Here is an 11,710-nt window from a genome sequence, read left to right as displayed (position 1 = left end):
TGGCTGCCAGGCTGGCAGATACTTTTTAGGCACTTTTACCAACAAGCATCAAGCGACTAACAACAAAAATTAACAAAACTAAAACAACATTAGCGCCTGGCTGGCGCAGTTTTTCAACTACCGAATACAAGCCTATTTTTGGATACACAGAAAAAACCCAAAAAACAAAACTAAAAAAAAGGTCCAACAAGTTTTCAAAAAAAATGTTTTTCGACTCAAAGAAGAACTTGCGTGACTTCTCACTAATAATATTGTAAAAGAGGTGTGTTCGTTGTGGTAAATCTATAAAATAGTGAAATATTGCACATCTGAGACTATAAATCATAATTATAAATGTAATAAATTATAAAGAAAATATGTTGATTTTGAATTTTAAGTTAATTTCAATATAACGGCTTGATTAATTGTAATTATTTTTTCTTGTCTTGTTTGTTTTTCTTTTTTAATAATATTATATAATAATATGAAGCTACAGTATTTATGATTACTGAAAATTTGATTGCACTCAGATAAAAATTGTAGAAGGTTATTAAAGTAATTCTTAGGTATGGGAAAAAAAAACTCCCATCGGATCTTAGTTGTGTCTGAGAATCTGACAATTTTTTAAATTTTGTACTTTATTGTATATTTTGAATGTAGTATCAATATACCAAATATTGCTTTAAGTATTAGTATTTTGTGGTATATTAATTTGGTTTATCTTAAGAACAATTACGTTCTGTTCTGCTTTTATTTAAAATGAGTAGCGGACATCTTGCAGTCGAGCACACTCGACTGTTGCTTTCATGTTTGTTTTCGTTATATCGTTAATATAAATGTAATAAATAATAAAAGGAAAGCTGTGATATGTGATTTGAAAATAAATTATAAAACAAGAACGTCTGAACAATCTCAGGAGTAAATTAAATTATTTTCTTAATCTTTAACACTTTCAGTTTTTAAATATGTATGTATTACGGAGTATCTCGCAGTCGTTTAACCTCACTTAGCACGCACTTACATACTTGTTATTTTTGTGCCTTTTTGCCATGAATAAAGCAAAGTGCAAAGCATATAATTTTGAACTTGGCAGAAGTGAGATGAGCTGAGATGAGAGGACAAGTTAAAATGAATTGTTTGTATAGATAGATGGATGGATGGTTGGATGGATGTGTGTTAGAAGGCGGCTGCGGCTGCGACTGCGGCTGCCAGACGAACTAGACAAAACTGTGTATCTGCAATTGCATTTGTATCTCTGCTGCAACAATGTGATGCAGTATGTGGCATGTAGTTTACTAAATGTGGTACGGTCAATGCACAGGCATTGTGTCGCAGTCGTCATCATCGTTTGGGCTTTTTGGCGTTGGCGTCGAATTTGGCCAGACGAAAAATTGTTTGCTTTTGTTTGTACTCGTTTTTTTTTTTTTGTTTTTGTCGGGGGCTGACCAGCCACGTCACCATCAGATCCACCTCCACAGTATCAGCATCAGCTATAAAGAGAGAGAGAGAGAGAGACGGACGGGGGCACATCGATGTGTTGTTGTCGTCGTCATCCATATGGCAAACTATTTTTAAATATGTTTTAATTATTTGCTGCCATATTCCTTAAAGCATCGACTAGTCGCTGCCGCCGCTGCCGTCTGCTGCGCCTCAACTGCGTGCCTCCACCACCTCCTGCTTCTCTCCTCTCCACTCCACTCCTTTGGGGCAGCAATTTGGGCCGTCTCCGAGAAACATGTGCAACTACTTTGGATGCAATTTTCTGTCGTGTTTGTTTGTTCTTTTGGCATCTCTCATTTTTGTTCTTTTTGTGTGTGGATTTTTTGCTACCGCCTGCAGTTTCTCTTTCCAAAATACATTAAGTGTGAAGTTTGTGCTATAGAAATATTATTGTCGCGTCGCGCATAAGTGTCGCTTGCAACAGCTTGCATGTAATTTTGTATGTGCTGCAGCCAAGCGAGCTGCAACACAGCGCAACAAATTTGGCCAAAGGCAAATTATTTGCATATTTTCCCGGCCGTTTGTCGCGCCCTAATCGAAGTCATGTTGCCGAGTGTTTGGCACTCATATAATATTTGTGATCATTCTAAGTCTGGGGGTGCGGCCAGACGGGAAGTGTAGAGCAAGGCAAACAACGGTCAATCGAAATGCTGAGTAGTAGCTACTCAATGATGAGTTTCCAAGTTTCCCCCATTCCCAGTTGCCAGTTGCCAGTTCCCAGTTTGTGGCTTTTGTGCATTGCATTTTCTATTTACTTAACTGGCAGCAGCCGGGTTTTTACCTCCCCTCCTCCTCTTCCTCCTCCCTCGACCAAGTTGGTCAAACCAAATAAACCGCTGCATGCTTATGCTCGCTTTACAGGCTTCTCTGCAGTCAGACTGACGACTCTGGTAGACAGTCGGCTGTAGACAGTAGACGATGCCAATGAAGCGAGAAAAATTACTATTTGTTGTGCTTTGAGTGTGCGTTTGAGTGTGAGTGTGAGTGCGAGTACTCGTGTGAGTAGTTGTGGATTTGTAAAGTGAGTTTGTCAACATGAGGCGTGCGCATCGCACCACAGATACACACAAATACGAATGCCGCTTGCAGCTGGAACTGAAGTTGGAGCTAGAGATACAGCGATAGATACGAGAGATACAAACAAGTATCGTGGCGAACCGTTAGAGAGAAGACGGTTACCTGGAAGGCGGCAGCAACGCCAAAAAGCCAAGCCCAAGTTGTTGAGTCGAGCAGAAGAGCATTCGAGCAGTCGAGGCGTCTCCAAGTATCCGAGTATCTGAGCAACTGAGCATCCAAGTATCCACACAATACCACGAGGCAACAGCAACAACAGCAGCAACAGCAAAACAAGCATTTTTCCGCTGAAGTCGAAGGTTCGTCCGTTCTCGGCATGGGGGCCGCAATTGTAATTGAATGCCAACCCGGCATGGTCAATTCGAGTATGAGTTTGAGTATAAGTATGAGTGCGAGTACGAGTACTCATTCCACCACTCACACTCACACACACACATACAGTCGTAAGCAAAGCTATTGCTGCTGATTTGTCTTGTTGTTTATTTGTTTGTATTGGCCTTTCGGTCTAGGCGCACATTTATGGGTTGTTGTCTCCGCTAAAAACGGAACCAGACACCGTCCTTAGTCTCCGCTTCACCTTCCCCCACTCCACCCCCTCCTCTACCTAGCCTACTAACTTCTAGTCGCATGCTGCACAAGGTCCGGCAATGTCGGCAATTACTCATTTATGGCCATTGTCATTACATTTCTTTCGCATTGGCTTCTGCCTTTAGCCTCCTTCTTTCTCCCTCCATTCCCCTCCTTCAAGCGGGATGCTGTCCTCCCTCCTCTCTCTTTGCTGCACATTGATTTATGCATTGATCGTTAGTGCTCGTTCCTGAGTTGTCCATCGCATTCATGCATACAAATCGCACTCGCTTTTAGGGATCGAGCAGCTCTTTTTGCCTTTGCCGACGTTCGCTCTCTCCTCTGTCTCTCTGCCTCTCCCCTCCTCATTGCAGCATGTTGTCTATTTATAAAGATTACGTGCAATTAAAAGCAGCTCCAGCTCAATGTCCCAGCACATCATTAACAAGTCATTCGGCGAATTGAATTAGTTTAGCCAAATGCAACTTTACATGTCTCCATCTCTCTATACCTTAAGCTATCGTAAATGTGTTATATATATCTTATATGTGTTATATATTATACAGTTAAAAATAACACTAATTTCTTTATCTGTTGTATGGTAAATAACTAACAATTAAGATGGAAAATGTTTCTAGAATTATTATAGTATTAGAAAATTATACAGACAGAATTATTTTGGTATCTTTTTGGTATACAATTTGGTATATTGTGCACTCTGTGGTATATTTTGACTAGAACTATATAAGTTTACCCCAAACATAGCTTTTGGTATGTTTCAGTATTGTTGCGGTTCATTAAGTTAGTATATTTTAGAAATAATAACGAACTGTTTTGCTTTTATTCAAAATTGGTAGTATCTCACAGTCTGGTTTGATTTTTATATACATTAGTCCCCTAAAATAAAATTAAAAATAAATTGATAATATATTAGGCTTGTAAATGTTGTAAATGCTTGCTCCAATTCAAACATAAAGAAATCATTTTAAAATACTTGTTTTGTATGTTATCACCGTAAAGTGTCCCCCAAAAAGAAAACCCTGAACTATTGAATATTTCGATTATTTTAATCATTAATATTTGTTTCATTGGAAACTGTCAAATATTATTGAATTTAACGAGTCATTTGAACTGCATTTGAATAGCATTGAATAGTTTTTGAATACTCGTAATCATAATCAGACGTCGTTCTACTTTATTATAGTCAAATGAGCTCAATTCGTTGCTGTCCTCTTGACCTTAGGCGATAAGCGAGTGGGAAAGGGAGAGGGAGAGAGATCTATCTGCAGGTTGAACTCTGACACTGGCTTAGCCAATGTGCTGTCATAATACTTTAAACAGTTTCAGCAGCTGCCTTATCACAATGCTTCTTTTTTTTCGTTGTTGCGGTTGAAGTTGATAAGCGACTTTGACTATTTGTTGTTGTCTTGTCGCTGACCGCAATCACGAGAAGTTCGAGAATTCTATTTTAATAGGGCATTAAAAATAAATATTTCTGTTTGATTTACTCACACACATACACAGACATACATATGTACGTATGTGGCATTTATATATTTTGACAGATTATCAGTTTAAGCGACAGCTTTCATTACAGTTTTAGTTCAGTTTAGCTTGCCTGCCACAGTGCCACATGAAACCACACAGCAGCAGCAGCAACACCAACATCAGCGCCACGGCTGGCAACATTGCCGCACAACCACAGCAACCGCAGCAACAACATTCGCTGTCTTGGGGTTATCATGCTGATTATTCAATGCATTGCCGCTGCTGCTGTTTATAACAACGAAACAACAAACAACGTTTTTTCAACATTTTTATTTTTTATGTGCCATTTGACACAGTTTTGACATGCAACAGCTTACGAATATAGTTATGAATACTATGAGTGACTCTGACTACGACTATGAGTACTTTGTAATTAGCCCCAACTACTCGCATTTCCATCGACTTATCAGGCCATCAGGTCTACCCTCTAACCCCACCAAGTCCAGTCGACAGTTGTTGTCTGTTGCCCATGTTGCCGGCGCATGAAAACTGTTCAAAATGTGTTAGAATCACAGCGCATTTTCCTCTTACTGTTTTAATTGTAATATATATAGCATGACTATATCTTATATCAAAAAATATATGGGCTCTTGTGATTAAAACAAGTACTCTGTAATTAGCGAAAGATATAGTATAATGATCTTGCTTTAAATAATGCAAATTCCGATTTAGATCCAATTAGGAGACTGTCAAAAATTAACCAAAAATGCGTTTCAATTTAAATGCTACATACTTTATTGCTAATTAAAATTGTTTTATATTTAGCATTCCAATATGCTTCTATATTAATTGTATACTTTATTTTTCCTGAAAATTTGGTTGCGTTCAAATAAGAAACTTATAATTTATTAAAGAAATAATTGTCTGTAATTTGGTATATTTCATACCTATGGTATATCTCGAGTGTAGAAGTACATCGGTTGGTATGTTTTAGTATTTTTTTCGGTATTTTATTTGATGTGTTTGGTTAATAACAGCTCGTTCTAATTGTTACGCTTATGTAGGATATCTTACAGTCGTGCGTGTTCAAAAGTAGCTTCTTCACATGAATTTTTTATTTTAAAATAATGTTCCAAAATTTTAAGTAATAGTTTAAATACGCTACAATCCTTTCTTACATTTTGGCTGAGAAATAAAATTGTTTGTTAGAATTTCTTTACTTTCCTGTTAAAAATAAAATTTTAAATTAATTTTCGCCTATTAAATAATACTATATACCGCTCATACCCTATAATTAATCGAATACAAGAAAAGTTACTTGCTAATGCTAAATATAACAAATTATCGATTGATTGCGGTATCCAAAATAGCTGACAATCCCCTGTGCAATAAATGCTTCTGTGTTGGCGTTCTTTCTTTGGGCCTAAATTCTCATATGTAAGCGAATATATAGTATGAATACTATACTATATATTCGTACACACATATGTACGTAGTTTGGTAGGTGTTAGTCGAGCGTCTCTCGACTCGCGAGTTCGCTTATTTGTTTTTCATGTTAGTTTGTATTTTGTTGTTGCTATTGTTGTTGTTGTATTTTATTTTCATTTGTCTATGCCGTCTCTTATTTTCGTTTTTACTTAGTTGCCGGCGTCGACGGCGACGGCGAGTCGTCGCAAAGTGAAACTGAAAATTGCAACTAAATGCCGTGCTCATCACTTGTAGACACTTTAGAATGCGCTGTGTATCTATGAGATACAAAGACGCATAGACCGTTGGATGGACGGCGTCGAGACAGCAAATGAGACGCAAATGGAATGTAGAGGTGCCACACACTCACACTCACACACACAAAATACTCATTTTTAGCAATGTAGATAAAAGACTATTTTCGAGGCCCACAACATGCTGCGATCTATTCTAACTGCTTTGCTCTAAAATGAAAGAAAAACTTAAAACCGTTTCCATATCTTACAATACTTTGCAAATAATTCATAAAGATAAAGTTTAAAAAACTGACGTTCTAATTTAAAAGTAACAGATACTTTCAAGATAATAAAATAGAAGTAGAAAATGTATACACATTTATGTATTTATTTAAAATAATAAATAATAAAATATTAAACTTAAGTCTTTCTCTGAAAAAGTTTAACTATTGAATAGGGAAATTTCAGATTTTATTATTCCAAAAGTAAACACAACAAAAGTATATTAATTTAAATACATATCGACCTATCTATATTGAATACAATTTAAATTTAGCTTAATATGTTGCAACCTCTGTTGCGACCTCTGTTGCGACCTCTGTTGCGACATCTTCATCCTCTTCCTCACACTCAACCGCTTCAGTGCACTGCCAGCAACAATCAGGATAATCGGCAATTAAGGACACGGTATCATTATCGCATTGCTGAAAAGCAGCCGGCTGCTGGCAGCTGCAAGCAGAATTGCTCATAACTCATAATGGCATAAGTTCAGTTAAAAGTATTTACAAATAGATGAAACCTCTGCCTTCGATATCCATGCACAGCAAAATGCCGCAGACCGATGGATCCTTCTCAAATTCGCCAACTTTAAGATTCTTCTGGAAACCAACACAACCCTCATCTAAAAGCGAATTGTAATATAGAAAGAAATATTGAATACAGATATACTTACCCCAAGTGGGTCGAACCAATTCGTAGACCAATGGACGGGTGGAGTAAATAAATCCTAGAAGAATCAGACACAACTCCCAATTGCCAGCCATGACTCGAAACTGTCAAGTGCCACCTTGACATTGGCTTTTATATCACTCGGTTGCAAAAAGTTACTACTAATACTGAACAATTCCAAAGAACTTCTTGTAAACATTTATAGCTATAACCTGTACTAGGTGTATTAATGATCAAATACTGCTGAGTGCCATTGTGTGCCAGTATCTTGAACTTACTTATAGCAGTCTTCGTTTACATTTTGAATATTCTGATCGGTTACTCTTTTAATTTGAAAAGTAGTTTGTTCGTACTTAAGAAACAGTAACGATTTAATAAGTTGCCCGTCACATACTGACATGTCACTCATAATGAACATTCGTATTTCAGCGCCCATCAATGTTGGAACTTCTAAACCTAGTATTAAAGGTGTATTAAGCAGTTTGCCATTTTGATTTGAATATGCTGCTCGGTTACTCTTTTGATTTAAAGAGTAGATTTTTCTTATTTAAAGAATTCTATATTCTCAACTAAAGGGTAATACTTCTAAACTAAGAAACAGTAACGATTTAATAAGTTACCGGTTACATACCGAATTGTCTCTCATAATGAACATTCGTCTATCAAAGCTAGAATTTCTAGACCTAGACCTCAATTTGAATATGTTGGGATGTTGTTCATTTCCTCTGAAGAGGAGTTTGCTCCTCTTAAGTAAAAAGTGAAAAGGCTTTAATAAGTGTAAATGAACACAATGAATCTCCGCGAGTCTCTAAGCTCAAAATGATCAGTACAATACTTCTTATTGAATTAGCTTCCGAATTTGGCAACTCAAATCTAATTACAAACAATTTTTGATTATATTTTGTAGAATAAAGTTTCATTCAAAAAACATAGCAACTATTTCTTACTTATCAAGTCAGTCATTGACAAATCCGTTTGGCCTGCAAATCATTAAATGTCTATTGACATCCATGAGAATTTCAAGCGCATTCCTTTGGTTGCTGTTCGCTGGATCTCTCCTCTCTTCCAACATGCGTGTCGCTGGTTATCACCTCGATAGGGTAAGTCAGGTAAAGGAGATTAGAAGTTGCCCGCTGTTCCTCTACATCCCTTGTAGGCTCAGCACCCCAAGCGCATGGCTTGGCCATCGAATCTCTATGCAGACTTTGCGGCCATTAACAGTCGAGATGAAGCTGCCGCCAGTCCAAGTGTCAATCGCTTAACCAAATCGGCTGATCCGGTTGGGCACAGCGGCGGTTCAGCTCCAGCTGGAGGTGCGAGTGCCGGTTCTGGTGCCCAGGCATGCAACGAGAGCGCAAGTAGTAAAAATTGCGATGTGAAGCAAATCTTTGCGCCGGGCGATCCCAAGCAAAAGTCCTCGAACATTGCCATGAAGGCGGCCCAGGATGCCAAGGCGGCAAATGAGGCGCAACAAGCCGCCGGCCAATTGGCTGCTCAGCACATCAAACAGGAGCTGGCCGAGAAAGCCTTTCAATCGGCCAAGGCAGCCGAAGCAGCGCTCACCGGCAAGCAAATGGTTGTGCAGCAACTCGAGCTGGAAATGCAAGAAGCCCACGCTGTGGTCGAGGAAGAGTCTGCGTCCCTGCAGAACACGGAGAGTAATATGAATGCAGCTGTCGAAGCAGCTCGTGCTGCAACGCATCAGTTCGAAACACTCACCGAACTCCAGAAGTCGGTGAAAGACAATTTGGCCAACATTCAGACGGTGGCACTGGGCTCCCAACAGGAAATGACCGCCAAGGTACAGTTACTCGAGGCAGCCAAGAATCGACTGGGCACATTGGAGAAGCAACTGCAAAGTGCTCGCGACGATTACGAGAAGACCAAACAAGCGGCTTACAAAGCGGCTTGTGCAGCTGTTGAAGCCAAGCAGAAGGCTTCCGCCGAACATTAGTTGTGCCCCATTTTCCCTATGTTATATATTTTGTTACAATAATTGGAATGTTTACGTTTACTCCCAGAGAAAACAGTTCTCATTCAAACGACATGCATTCCAACAGAAATTCCAGACCCGGATCAGGTGCAGTCTACTATCCGCATGATCCCCTGTACTCTAATGGGAGTATCTTAAATTTATCTAATATGAAATTTTATTTTTCATTTTAATTCAATTTAAAGTTTGTCGTCATTACTTCATTATTCATTGCTGTAATGAATTTTTTGTGTAATTTATGGTAAAGTTAGTTATATACCCCACAACCTTCTAAGTGATACCCTGTAATGCAATACATAGAGCTGCATTAAAATAAATTAATTTATAAGGAAATTGATTTTAAAATGATATTTTCTATAAGAGAGTGTATTTTAGTGTACAGCTTTTAATAGCTACTCATGAAACTTTCAAACCCATTCCAGAAACAGTATTTCCCAATATCATGTTGTAAATAATATGTGCTTTACTCCATGTTATGCATTTAAATCATGCTAAAATAAGTAATCATACCCTGTACCCAAAATTTGTTACATTTTAGGTTAAAATTTACATCATGTATTTTATAATTAAACTATTCCCTATTGGAAGTTTAAAATTAAATTATAATTGTGCAAATAGATTATTAACCCAATTAATCTATTAAAATCGAAGGATTTTGGAGGGTATTTGCTAGTCGTGCATTTGTCCGTTGTAAACGACAGTTATTTTGCTAAAATCACGGATTTTAAACAAACCCGATTCGCGATAGACCAACTGGCGTGACAGTTGTCTAGAGTTTCCCTTATGTATTCATATAAAAACCCTACACTCGTTCCCATTATTGCTCCAGAAGTAATTGCAATTGTTGTAGAATACAATAAGATGCAAACTATTTGTTTAATAAGTGTTGTCCTTATTGGACTTATCTCTTGTTCCACCGCATTGGTTCACTATATGAAACTAGAAAAGGGAGGTAAGAACATCAGTATACAGTAATAGATATATCAAAGCTAATGATTTCGCGACTTTTTAGCAAATGGCTGTATTTTTGAAGGACAAGAAATAGAAGTTGGTGGAACAGCGAAAGATCCAAATACGTGCGGAGTTTACGTTTGCCAGAATAAAGAGGGCGATTCTTTGATACATTAGTAAGTCAAGGAATCTCTAATTTACTATTTTCTTATGTCTATTCTCCTTTTACCGCCTAAAAGTTGTCAGATTCCGGCTCCTTTCCAGCGTTGCAAGGAGCTGGGCGTATCGACTGTCACGGATTTTCCTCAATGCTGCTGGATGTGTGTCAATTATATTACTTGCTGAGAGAATCTTATGCAAAAAAAAATTAAAATGTATGTTTCCTATTAAGAATCCATAATATTCCAATTGAATTTATAAAATAAAGTTGTTTTTTATAATTATTATTATTGGAAAATAATAATAATAGCTTTCGGCTATATAGTGGGTACTACGTAAATGTACATACATGTACTATATATTATTGTATCAAAAGTTGTCTTTCAACAAGACTTCAACAATTTAAAGTAAATTTTCCAAATAGTACATATCAATGATTAGCTTTTGCTTAATAATATTATTCCTATGCTCCTTAATATTTAAATTATCTGTAGAACAGAGCTTACGCAATATATAAAAATTGATTTCTTATTTTTACTTTGCTATATTTTTGCGCACATTGAAGTGAAGCTTTTACGGACGCTCAATCTCATCTGTTGAACCGAATTGAAAAAATAAAAATATGAGACACCTCAAAACGACGTAAAATAAATGTGAAGGCAATACGCACTCCATTTATCTTAAGGTAAAGTTGACTCAAGCCCAAAAACACGGGCACGAGAACAATCACAAAAGATGGCAGCGAAGAACAAATTGAAGTCCGCAAGGATCAGCAATGATATTTCTCGTATACAGCTCACAGCTCAGCGGTACTCAGCCATCCCTCGGCTCATCAAGTTTTTAATTAGCCGCCGCAGGGTGAATGCATGCGCACAATCTCCCAGGCAGGTCCGGAAAGAGACAGCAGCAGACCTACATACATACAGACATACATAAATATGTATGGACATGGATACATACGTTGAGAAAGGGCCGCGGGTCCTTCAACCCAAAATGAAGCGAGCAAAAAATTGAAATTTACAAAAAAAAATTATCTGAAAAAGAAACTACAAGAGACTTTGTATATGATTTAAATATGTATGCATATGTATGTATGTAAGTACATATGTAGGCTACAAGAAAAATTGGGAACCGGACTCGACAATGATCTGGGCATAAAATGAAGGCAGCGGGAACAGCAAGAGCAACAATATCACAAAAATTTCACGAACCCAAGAATTTTAGAATTGCGGTTTATAGCGACAAACCAAAGCGCTATCTTTCATATGGAAACCACACGATATTCCACATACATGTAAGAAATAAAAAACATTCAAAAGGGGCAAAAATATATGCGTATGATTGAGTT

At 37.5% G+C, this 11,710-nt stretch overlaps 3 protein-coding genes across 3 annotated transcripts; 2 read left to right on the top strand and 1 right to left on the bottom strand.

The window, feature by feature from the left end:
- Positions 1-6,776: 6,776 nt before the first annotated feature.
- On the bottom strand, positions 6,777-7,471 carry LOC117569900 (uncharacterized). The gene is made up of 3 exons (XM_034251242.2): positions 7,264-7,471; positions 7,098-7,212; positions 6,777-7,040 (listed from the first exon to the last, which is right to left on the bottom strand). The coding sequence occupies exons 1-3, from the start codon at positions 7,352-7,354 to the stop codon at positions 6,869-6,871; spliced, it is 378 nt and encodes a 125-aa protein (XP_034107133.1). The 5' UTR covers positions 7,355-7,471; the 3' UTR covers positions 6,777-6,868.
- Positions 7,472-8,195: 724 nt separating this feature from the next.
- On the top strand, positions 8,196-9,572 carry LOC117569898 (uncharacterized). The gene is made up of 2 exons (XM_034251239.2): positions 8,196-8,359; positions 8,416-9,572. Exons 1-2 carry the CDS (start codon positions 8,270-8,272, stop codon positions 9,211-9,213), a joined length of 888 nt encoding a protein of 295 aa, XP_034107130.1. The 5' UTR covers positions 8,196-8,269; the 3' UTR covers positions 9,214-9,572.
- Positions 9,573-10,068: 496 nt separating this feature from the next.
- LOC117569866 (uncharacterized) lies at positions 10,069-10,649 on the top strand. The gene is made up of 3 exons (XM_034251200.2): positions 10,069-10,204; positions 10,265-10,379; positions 10,443-10,649. The coding sequence occupies exons 1-3, from the start codon at positions 10,114-10,116 to the stop codon at positions 10,546-10,548; spliced, it is 312 nt and encodes a 103-aa protein (XP_034107091.1). The 5' UTR covers positions 10,069-10,113; the 3' UTR covers positions 10,549-10,649.
- Positions 10,650-11,710: the final 1,061 nt, after the last annotated feature.

The sequence above is a fragment of the Drosophila albomicans genome, chromosome 3 (genome assembly GCF_009650485.2).
Source record: "Drosophila albomicans strain 15112-1751.03 chromosome 3, ASM965048v2, whole genome shotgun sequence".
NCBI lineage: Eukaryota > Metazoa > Arthropoda > Insecta > Diptera > Drosophilidae > Drosophila > Drosophila albomicans.
Note: the sequence above shows the minus strand (reverse complement) of the source record. Positions and strands in the feature narration are given on the sequence as shown.